The sequence below is a fragment of the Pteropus medius genome, unplaced genomic scaffold, assembly GCF_902729225.1.
Source record: "Pteropus medius unplaced genomic scaffold, Ma_sr-lr_union100, whole genome shotgun sequence".
NCBI lineage: Eukaryota > Metazoa > Chordata > Mammalia > Chiroptera > Pteropodidae > Pteropus > Pteropus medius.
Window position 1 is genome coordinate 17,858,023 of NW_024349797.1, and position 11,367 is coordinate 17,869,389.

Sequence of the window (11,367 nt, forward strand, 5' to 3'; positions counted from 1 at the left end):
TTCCTGCTCAAGAATTACTCTTAATCTTTAATGACAGATGTATTCTCAACATAATAAAACATCTGACAATTAAAAAAGACAACTATATTTCTGAAGCCGATATTACATACCAGGTAAAAGCTATGCTACTCTCCATTACTGCCCTACGTCTCTGGATTTTCGGAACATAGGTTTGCAAATTCTTCTCCCTCTTCAAGTCAACACAAAAGCCAAATCAGACAGTTTAGAGTAGGCAATAAACAATTTTGGTTTTCAGGAACAAATTGCCAATATTTATTTGAAAAACACAACTTACTATAAGAGCATGAGTAAAAGTTAGGTGATTTTGGAAATAATAAATTTTCTATTGTTAAGTGCACCAAATGCTGGACTTCTGAAACAACAGTTCTGCTTCGGCATTACTGGGTTTCCTATATATTTCTGTTCCTGATTCTTGTTCTTCTGATTTACCTGAATCAATGAATCTAGGGGGAAAAAAGATTAAGAAGTTGATCAGTTTAAGGTTCCACATCAGAAAACTATCAAACATCAGCACTTGAGTAATTAATGTCTTAAGTTTTTCTTTAGTTTACTCAGCTCAAGTTTCACGCTGAAGGATTATCTGGAAGATTCACATGCTGACAGCACATTTATTAATTTTCTGATTTCAAATTTGAGCAACTCCAAAGCATAAACAGGTCGGCTCCAGCAACAATTTTAAAAATACTTAAGGATTTTGAAAAAGTAATTTGTAGCAGTACTCAGTGTCCAACAGAAACCACTCCATCTGTTAAACAATATCTCGACTGCAAAGGTTCTCTTACTGTTGATGGATAGGTAATGACATGGCAGTCATTATCACCGTGGCAACAGTACCCAAGAACTATCAGAGGAAAATTGCACATGGAACGGCTGGCTCTTGAGCAGTCATGCCTCAGCTTCCTCTGGAGTATGCTTTTTCTGCAAGTCTGGTGTGCTCCAGGGTACTACCAACCCAGGGCTGCTCCAAGACTGCAGATCACATAGCGATTTCAGAATCCCGCTCTCCCGAAATCATTCGTTCCAACAATACCAGCACCTGCCACCTTCCAAGCACTGTTCTAGGTATTGAGGATACAGCAGTGAACTAGGTCGAGTGCCTGGGCGTGAAATCAGTCAACAAGCTGATAAATATATGTCAAGGTGCACAAAGTACAATGGAAACAGAGAAAACAATGGGCCCAGGGAGGCTTCCTTTCTCTTCCTGTTCACAACCGCCCCTGCCCCCCCCCCCCCATTGCTTGTTGCTTTGTACCTGCTTCCCATTTCTCACGCTGACTACAAGCTTTGGGAACAAGGTCTCTCTGGAGACCTCGTGCTGGCACCGTACCGAGCACGCAGCAGCTGCCCAAAAACGTTTGTCCAACGAATCAATTCCCGTCTTTGTCCCCCATTCAATGAAACTTTCCTGGGGCCAGGCCCAAGGCCTTAAGTGGGCTGGAAAGTCAGGAAAGCCCCAAACTTATGAGATTGCACAGACCAGAGCTCCGGCCTGAGCTCCGGCCGCTGCTCCCACGTGGGCGGCGGGGCCCAGGGAGGCCGAGCGCGCGGCCCAGACCCTGACGCGGTGGCCCCGGGCAGGTCCGTACCCCGCTCCCGCCACGAACGGTCGCATTCGGCCGCAGCCTCACGGAGGCGCCCGGTTCGCTCACCTAAGCTGGGAAAGGCCGACCCACTCCCACTCCAGCTCCGCTCCCACCCCCAGCGCAGGAAACCGGAGCCCGCGCACTGCGTTGCCACGGCAACTCAACCGCCGCCTGCACCGGAAGCAGAACCTTCGCCTGGAAGTGACTCCTTCCCGGCGTTCCGCGGGACGGCGAGCCCCCGCCCGGCGCCTCTGCCCGCGACCCGCACTGTCCCAGCAGGCCCGTCCGCGCTCTGGAGGGAAGTCGTCTTTCCCCTCATTTCGCCTCCTCGCCTCGGAGCGTGACGCTGATGGACATCCCCTTTCTCCAATTAAGTGGCAAAGCGTTGCCGGCGGCCAATGGTGAGGCCGCAAGATGCGGCCCAGGCGTCAGGACCACTTTCACCCTGGGGGCGGGACGAGTAACGTGATTGGTAAGCTCTAGTCGCTTGCGGGCCCGAGTTCTCCAATCGCGGACGGCGGCTCGGAGCCGGCCCAATGAGGGCCCGGGGGTGGGGGCGGTAGGCGGGTCCGCCTCTGGGCCGGGAGAAGCGCCGGGTGGCGAGCCGAGGTCCCAGGCGCTCGAGGGTTCCGGCGAGCGTGCGGGATGAGCGGGTCCTTCGGCAGGGCGGCGGCGACTCTGCTGCGCTGGGGGCGCGGCGCGGGCGGCGGCGGCGGCCTGCGGGGCCCGGGCGTGCGAGCGGCGGGCTCGGTCGGCGGCTCGGCCGAGCAGCTGGACGCGCTGGTGAAGAAGGACAAGGTGGTGGTCTTCCTCAAGGGCACGCCGGAGCAGCCCCAGTGCGGCTTCAGCAACGCGGTGGTACAGATCCTGCGGCTGCACGGCGTCAGCGACTACGCGGCCTACAACGTGCTGGACGACCCCCAGCTCCGGCAAGGTCAGGGCCCGCGGAGTGCGGGGGCGACAGGCCGAGGCCACTCTGGCGGGACCGGGGGTCTATCTGGAGGTTCAAGCGGTGTTAGGGCTCCGAGTCCTACTGCATTGGAGGGTCTGAGGTCGGGGCGTGACTGATTTGATCTGGATCTGAGGAGCTGGGGCTCCGATACTCTTGCCAGTTTGGACAGTAGAGTAAGTTCTAGCGGCTCATGGATCCTCACGCCGAACTGAAATAGACGTTTCTGGGCGAGTTCTCTCGGGCTAGTGGCCAGCAGCCTGACCCTCCACTCTGCAGGGCTGAGGATTGGTGCAAAGAGAGGTACCAGAGGTAGGCACTTTTGGGGACACGTTGAAGGGGGTGGCCTGTCTCGTGGGTAAGGAGTTGGTGCTGTGGGTGGTGGAGCCGAGGTGGCCGTTGTCCGAGGCTGGTGAGGTCAGAGGCTGGCCTCTCCTGCTTCAAGGCTCAGGATTTCAAGGACCACCCTCTGTCGTTGCTACAAGGAGGGAGTTGAGACAGCTTTTGGACTGGTTTGAGTAGGGATCTGGTGGTGCAGAATAAGGCATGAGTTCAAGGTCATGGGAGAATTTGTGGCGCTAGGGTTGGGAGAGATTTGTGGGAAGAGGGGCAAAAAATGATTCCTGGGCCTTAGGTAACTCAGGCGTGGAGCTCAAGGAGCTAGGGGCCAGTCACTACCTGTTGCTTTTCACTGGCCCAGGGGAGTCTGTCCCAGCCCTGACTGCTAATGAGAATCGTTTAGTCTGAGCACAGTGCTGGGAACCTCCTATGCCTGTCTCCCTGGGTCTGCTCCTTGGTTAGGCTTGGTTGGAGTTGGTGGAGAAATGAGGCTGTGCCTGTACCTCCTGGAGAGGTACCTCTGGCTTAGGTACCCTGCGTTCCAGTTAGCGATGTGTACTAAAAAGAATTTTAAAGTCCTAGTTTCTTTGTTATTTTTCGTGTGAAATTCTACATTTCGTTATTCTACGTTTAGGACTGTTACTGTGCATTTGAAATGATCAGTCATTCCTACATTGATGAGACAGACTGGCGTCGAGGAAAGGCTTTGGGTTAGAACTCTTCTGTGGCCAGTCAGCTGTGCTACGTTTCGAGTGTCACATAAGTGCATTTTCCTTTTCGGTAATATGAGGATAATAAAATCAAACTTGGGAAAGTTTTTGTAAGGAAAAAAGAGAAAGTAAAATTTTTAAAAGTGCCTATCCTCTCATCTGGCACACAAAAGGCACCTGCTAGATTAGCTATTTTATTATTAGCACTTTATGTTTTTCAAAGTATTTTTCCCCACATGCCCTAATCCCTACAAGACTCTTGGATTTGGTGAGTGGAAACGAGGCGGAGTAGAGGGCAGGCTCACATTACCAGGTGTATGTACCTTACCACGTATTATGCTCTCGATCCTTTTGTTTTTCTGGTCTACTAGAATGCCACTAGTTGCTAGGCTCTGGGTTTTTTCACATACGAGGCATTAACAGTTTTCATCCAGCAGCATCTTCTCTGCTTAAAAGATAAGGTAGGAAAAACTATTCTGTAATCATTCATCTGGGACCTTGCCATAGGTCCCCTGCAAATTGACAGTATGGCTGTTGGTAAAAGTTGTGTCATTGATATCTTGCTTAGTATAAAGTGTTGAAGGTCTTCAATTTGTGAATTTATGTTCTTCTGTTTTAATGTAACCAGAGATGGGATATCCTGGCTAATAAACTGAAAGGAGGAACAGAAATAAGAATGTTTACTGATAGCACTGTGTGTCTGTCTTCCAACATGTATGTACCTCTGGCTCCTGATCTGCTGTTCTTAAGTGCTCAAACAACAGCAACAATAATTTAATCAAATTTCTCGATCAAATTGTTATTTTGTTTAATAAATGTGTTGCATACGTATAGAACATAATATACACCTCTTTAATTGCTTAGAAAAGTGAACAGTATAAGTATTCACCTTCAGTTGGGCAGAGTGGGGTAAGCATGTTCTTCCCACAGTGGAGGTTAGTTTGGCCAGAGTAAGACTTTAAAATACTAGGAGAACTTGTCATCTCTTTACTCTCTACACCTCTGAGTTTACTGAGAGAGACTGACAGGCTGCATGATGGTCACTTTTGCCAGCCAAAGATATGTGTGTTCACCTTTCCCAGACCCAAGGTCACCTCAGGGGCTCCTGCAAATGGGCCTTTTCTGTTTTCTTGTGCAGAGAAGGCTGAGCTCTACGAACGGCCCAAGCCAGAAGGAGATGCTGTCTCCATGTCTGGGCCTGGGCCCAGTGACTGTGATGAAGAGAAGTGTCAGCCTGTGGCCCAAGGAACAAAGGTGACTGTGAGGCAGCATTGTGGTGGTTGTCTGGAGTACACACCGAGGACAGCCACAAAGGAATCAGGTCCCAGCAGGCAGATGTCAACGTATCTTAATTCTGGTATTAACAGACTGGCCTTGATTGTTAGTTGTAAAAATAATGTGCTAATTGAAGAAACTTGGGAAGAGGGGCAAAAAATGATTCCTGGGCCTTAGGTAACTCAATATAAAATATAAAGAAACCAAAAATCATCTGTCATTCTGTATAAACCATTATTAACATTTGGACCCAGTTTCTAACTTTTTGTTATTGTTGTTGCATTTAAAAACACAATTGAGATTATGCGTGTCTGGACTTAGGAATTTGGCCCTCTTGAGAGCAGGGAATATGTCTTATGCCACTGCCTGGGTGCTGAGCAAGGTTTCAGTAAGTGTTTTAATGAATAAATACATGCTGCTTTTATTTATCATATCATAAACTCTCTTCCATGCTCTAAAAACATAAATCCTCTTAAATTTCTGCCTATTCAGATCACCATTGTATTTCTTGCATTGGGAGCAGAGTCTGTTGAATGAATAATCGTTATCCTATTGTTGAGTTTTTTCTAAGCATTTGCAAATACGTTCAGCTTTTCCAGTATCAGAATTTAAGGCAATACGAAAAAACTTATGATATTGGTGAACTTTAAAAGTTGGATAACAAGTCGTGTGTGTGTGTGTGTGTGTGTGTGTGTTGTAGATGAGAGTATAAAATGCTACCAACACTTTGGAGGGATAATTGTCAAGTGAAGCAGACCCAGCTGCTTCACCCCTGGGTATATAGTGTAGAGCGGGAGTTGAGGCAAACTTCCTTTGTAAAGGGCCACTGAGTAAATACTTCGGTCTTGTGGACCATGTGGTGTCTGTCACAAGTATTCAACTCTGCTCTTGCAGCACGAAAGTGGTCAGGGATAATACAGAAATGAATAAGCGTGGCTCAGTTCCAGTAAAACTTTATTTATAAAAACAGAAAGTGGATCAGATTTGGCGGATGGCTGTAGTTTGCTACCCCTTGGTCTAGAGAGACGGACCCCTGCATGTGAGTTAGGAGGCTTATGTGAGGATGTTCAGTGCATCATTGCTTGTAATAACGAAATATTGACAAGAGGAGATCTTGGTCTATTAGTAGCAGACTGCATAACAGACTATAGTTTAGTCATGTAATGGAAAACTAAATTGTAGTTAAAATGAACTAGGTCTCGATATATTTATACGACTACATTTAAAAAAAATAAAATGTTTAATCAAAAAGTAAGTTGCCAAAAGGCGATTATGGCATAATGCCATTCGTGTGTCTGTGTCAAAGATGTGGAACAGCTCCATTGCTGATCCGTGCGTGCAAGTGAGCTCATGGGCAGCAGCGACAGAGGCCAGCCACAGGCCAGAGGCCACCTCTGGTGGTCCAGAACCTGGCCTTTGGACTCTGGGAAACCTGGATATAGATCTTGGCTCCACCGTAGGCTAGCACTGTGACTTTGGTTATTTAACCTCTCTGAGCCTTAGTTTCTTTATCTGTAAAATAGGGATAATTATACCTATAGGATTTTTGTAAAGATCAAATGAGATTATGGATGTAAAACACTTAAAAAGTATGAAACTCAGTACCCCTGAGCTCAATAAGTGGGTACTCTTATACTGCATGGCATACTTAATTGGTGTTTTTCCTGCATTCTTTCTCTGCTGCACGTAGTTCTCAGAAAAGCGTTACCAAGAAGGGCAGGGCAGGGTGGAGAACACCGACGTGGAGGGAACCGAATATCCACGTTGTACCTGGCGCTGTGTGAGCTTAATTCATTTCACCAATTATATCTCATTTCCTCTTCGTAATAAATCTGTAAAGCCTGGAGTTATTCCCGTTGTGCAGATGAGGAAACCGGGGCTGAGCGAGCAGCAGATTAGCTGGGGCTCCATGTCCCTGCTGGCAGCCCGCGGCCCTCTGTTCCCTAAGCCAGTGCCTCGCTCACTCTGCCCCTGTGCTTTGCCTTTCCTCTGTCGAGAGTCTACTGCTCCGATGCTTTCAGCTCAGGTCGTTTCAGGTAATCCTAGCGTCATTCTCTCAGGGAAGAAGAAATATGTGACTCCGGGAGGAGGTGATGTGACTGCCCGAGGTCACTCACTGAGCCTAGTAAGTGGCAAAGGTGGAATTAATCTGCACTAGACTCTGAAGCTCTTATAGTGAAGAGCAACCAAGAAAAACAGAGAACAGTAATTACGGTGTTCTTCCAATACGTTGTCCAAACCAGGAGTGAAGTCTAACGTTCTGAAATGTGATGGATTTTGAAAGTTCTGGAAGAGAATTTTGAGGTACATTTTCTGCACTCTGGCTCGTTACTTGGAATCTTAAACATTTCGGTGAGGCATTGGGTATGTGTGGAACTGGTTTTGTAAGACCACCTGCTAACCCCTAGTCCCTGGTGCTATCCTGTTCTAGAACTGTGCAGCCTACATTTTCCATCCCAAATCGAGTCACTGTCTGTCATGTATAAAATGTGATTGTCAGTAAAATTCATTCTTGGGTATAATTTCTAATTTCTCTGGGTTTCTCTCTGATTCTGAATAATTCCAAGTGACATTGTAAGAACTATCACTGGATATTGCAGTTTTTGAAAATTAAAATGTGAGAGAAATTAGCCATTAATTAATTAACGAATTAACACATTAAAGAATTGTGAATCAGAGGGATTCATTTAAATTTTCAACTTATGAACAGTGGTTTTTTATTATTGTAAGTTTTTCACTTCACTCTATAGGAGTCAGTTAGATATTTCCTTAAATATTTAAACTTGTAATCAGACTTTTAAAACATGGAAAATTGCATACTTTTTAAGAAAGATGCCAAGCCTTGCCTTGACATCAGCTGTTTTGTCACACTTGTTCATCTAAAAATTAAAGAAACAGGTAAGTGGAGTTTTGATAAACTATCAGCTGGCAGGCACCTGGGCCACTGTCATGAGGCCATCATGTGCTCTGAGTTAGGGTTCCTTAGAGCTCTTGAGTTGGAAGTTATTCGGCAAGACAGCCACAGTCGTGGGGTTTGGAAGGAGTTAGTCTCCCTCGAGCTTGGCTGCATGTGTTGGATGCTCAGGGTGGTCGGAAAGCCCACACGTTTTGGTAATATTGGTGGTGTAGTTTTATTCTGGTGTTTTGCCCTGACTTTCCTTATAGTCAGGAGACATATGGTCTGTAGCATCGTAAAGTTTAATGAGTGAGACAAGCCTAATGCTTTGACCAAGGGTGGCACGGTAAAAATGATTGATGAAAGCATATCATTCTTTTACTCAGCAAAGATTTTATTTTTAAAAAATTGTACTTTTTAGGATTAAACGTGTGATTTTGGGCAGCCCTCAGACGACCAATTTATTTTTATTTTTGGTGTGTTTTAAAAATTGTAGGCACTCACCAAAAGATCAGTAGATATTTAATGTCATGGAAAGCTTAATAGCTTTATTAAGCTCTATTATAATCAGAAAAAAACATGTAATGTCATGTACACAAATGGTTCATGTATATAAATGTAAAAGATATTTAAGAAAGTTTGGAAGAAATAAAAGAAGTTCATATTTACTTTAAACATTTCTTAATTCTCACCTACCCTCAGTCATCATAAAAGTAAAAAAAGATTTGTAACTGGCATCATCGTAAAATAAGTTCTGAGAGACTGTATTTGAGTATAGAGTTTACAAAGAACAAAAACATATAACTTGTATGCTAAGTCGTCATCTATATAGCAACAAACATCAGAGTGATGAAAAGCTTAAATTCATCAGGGTGTTCTTCTAGTATATATAGGTAAAGGCCCCAAGAGTGACTTAGAAGTGTGCTTTTCTGGTCTGTAACGTACCAGCATGGTGACCGTATTTAACAGTACTGCATACTGGGAAGTTGCTTAGAGAGTAGATCTTAAAAGTTCCCATCACAAGAAACCGATTTTGTAAGTATGTATGCTGATGAATTTATTGTGGTGATTTTGCAATATATACAAATATCAAATCATTGTCGTACACCCGAAACTAATATAACATTAGATGTCAATGATACCTCAATAAAAAAAAAGTTCGAAAAAAAAAAAGTGTGTTTTTTGGGGCCTATAACGTTGTGACCATTTCTTCATACGTGAAATCTGCAGAAGAAAGATAACGTCACGCCCAGCAAGCGTGGGTGGCTTCTCCAGTGCTGTCGTTTAGAGCAGAGTCACTGTTTTTTAGAAGGCAATGACTTTTAAAAGAAAAAAACAGGGGCTGTTATTCGTGATAGAACTCAAATTGGTCATTTTATTGGGAAAATAAATGTTTAATAATAAATGATCGGATATCAAGAACCAGTTCTTATATTTTTAGTTTATTTACATAAAAATTACCACTTGACCAATTTTTTTATTTATGTAATACTGTATTTTGTTTGAAGAATCTGTTGACTTTTCTGTTTTGTTTATTTTGTGCTCATTTTGGCCAATTAAAAATATCTAACTATATAACTTTTAAAATACCACATAAAACTATAGTTATTAATTACTACAAGGCATGCTTTTGATCGTCTTCTGTTTTAACATAACCAACAGAGACATTTATTGTCTGGATATGTTTTAAGAATTTCACGTCAATATACGCGTAGAATGGTGAGGATGAATACTAGAACACAATAACCTTTTATGTCTTAAGATTGAAACTGCATTTCTTTCTTACTATTTTGTTGTAACCTCGTGGTTTAACAGAACAGAATAATCGCATGGCTGCACTGTCACAGAATGTGCATCATCTGTGAAAGCCATCTACACACAGGAGTGATTGCATGCATACTAGATACTTCTGTCTGCTGTGAGCTCTTGAGAGCAGGGTATGGGTGTCCCTCACCCCGTGGCCCTGTGCCTGGGGCCTCTCCTTCTCCTCAGTCAGTCCCTGTGAGGTCTGTGCCAAGCCAGATCACCCGCCCCGTGGAGAGAGGGGCTGAGTAGGGTCAGGGCCGCAGGCTGTAGTCCCAGGAAAGGGATTTGTCTCTGGGCGAAAGAGTTAGCAAAGATAAAATAAGTGACTCAAGGGTAAGTAACTGGTGGCATTCTCTAAGCTAGACGGACAGGCATTATGTATGGGTGGCCCCCTTTGTCAGTGAGTCACCGGATGGACCTGTGTTAAGTAGTCCACTTAGAGATGAAGATGTGGTATTTCTTTTAGGTTTTTTTTTTCCACTGAAAACATGGCTGGTAGATGTGTAGAGAATATGGCTCCGTGTAGTTCGTGTGACTTGACATTAACCAATCAAGTTCTCTGCCGATAATCCAATGTCGATCGAGTGTTCGGTGTTTGATGAGAGCCTTTTCTGCTTCTCACAAAAACTTAGTGAGATGAGGGTGGAAACAGGATGGGCAGTTAAGTAATAACTTGTCTGAGGCCTCACTGTAATTGGAAGAGTTCGGGTCGAAACGGTCTGTTCGGCTCTGAAGCCTGTGCTCTTTGCAGTGAACGCGTTGTCCCCTGCGCTCGGCGGAGCCAGGAAGGGATGCTGGGTGTCCTGCAGCGGTGTGTAGGAAACGCTCCGCCTGAGGCGTTCGGCTCTGACCATTTCAATGACACATGACTGTTCTTTCCCCATAGGCATTAAAGACTATTCCAACTGGCCCACCATCCCGCAGGTGTACCTCAACGGCGAGTTCGTGGGGGGCTGTGACATTCTTCTGCAGATGCACCAGAACGGGGACCTGGTAGAAGAACTGAAAAAGCTGGGGATCCGCTCCGCCCTTCTAGACGAAACGAAAGACCAGGACTCAAAGTGAGGGCGGTCGGGTCCCCCCCGAGCAGAGGCCGCGCCGTCGGGAGAGGAAGCCGCTGGGGTCGGACACTCACTGCCAGGGAAGCCTTACCGATCTGGTTTTCACTATTCAGACAGCTGCTTGCACGATTCGTCCCGTTCGTAAGCAGTCGGGTGACTTCGGTATGTCTGGTGTTCGGGCTAAGAATCTTCTGTCGTGAACTTACTTGTAACCACTGCACTGTCGTGATTCAGTGTTGTATTATGATATTGCTGTAAACAAAATTTGTTCTTACATTGTCATTTGCTCTTTGCCTGATTCAAGAGTAAAACTAGGAGCTTCCGAATCAGAGTTATTACTCATGAGTCCTCTGCCAACGTGTCGGTCTGCAAATGTATACCCCCCTCAAATTTTTTGTAACTTGTTCTGTTAAGAAAAATGATGGACAAGGAAGAAAATGTGATAACCAGAGTGTTGTTTTTTAAAAAATAAACTGCCAGGGATTCCACGTGTGAGTTGTTCATTCTGAAGAGCAGTAAGTCTGCGTCTGCATCTCTTCTCGCTGCTGGAACAGAACCGCAGACGGGGTGGCTTATAACAACAGAGAGTTATTTCTCACGGTCCTGGAGGCTGGAAGTCCAGGGTCAAGGTGCTGGCAAGTTAGGTGTCTGGGGAAGGCCCACTCCTGGTTCGCTGACAGCCACCTCCTCACTGTGTCCTCACCAGAAGCTCTCTGGGATCCCTTTT

General features: G+C 45.4%; 1 protein-coding gene, 1 long non-coding RNA gene and 1 other non-coding gene across 3 annotated transcripts; 1 reads left to right on the forward strand and 2 right to left on the reverse strand.

Moving 5' to 3' along the window:
* Positions 1-222: 222 nt before the first annotated feature.
* On the reverse strand, positions 223-2,044 carry LOC120619665 (uncharacterized). Its single transcript, XR_005657589.1, has 2 exons — positions 1,671-2,044; positions 223-464 (listed from the first exon to the last, which is right to left on the reverse strand). It is a non-coding gene; the product is annotated as an uncharacterized LOC120619665 (long non-coding RNA).
* LOC120620015 (small Cajal body-specific RNA 13) lies at positions 727-999 on the reverse strand. The gene has a single exon (XR_005657729.1).
* Positions 2,045-2,179: 135 nt separating the features above from the next.
* On the forward strand, positions 2,180-11,128 carry GLRX5 (glutaredoxin 5). Its single transcript, XM_039884149.1, has 2 exons — positions 2,180-2,538; positions 10,466-11,128. Exons 1-2 carry the CDS (start codon positions 2,250-2,252, stop codon positions 10,642-10,644), a joined length of 468 nt encoding a protein of 155 aa, XP_039740083.1. The 5' UTR covers positions 2,180-2,249; the 3' UTR covers positions 10,645-11,128.
* The last annotated feature ends 239 nt before the right edge of the window (positions 11,129-11,367 follow it).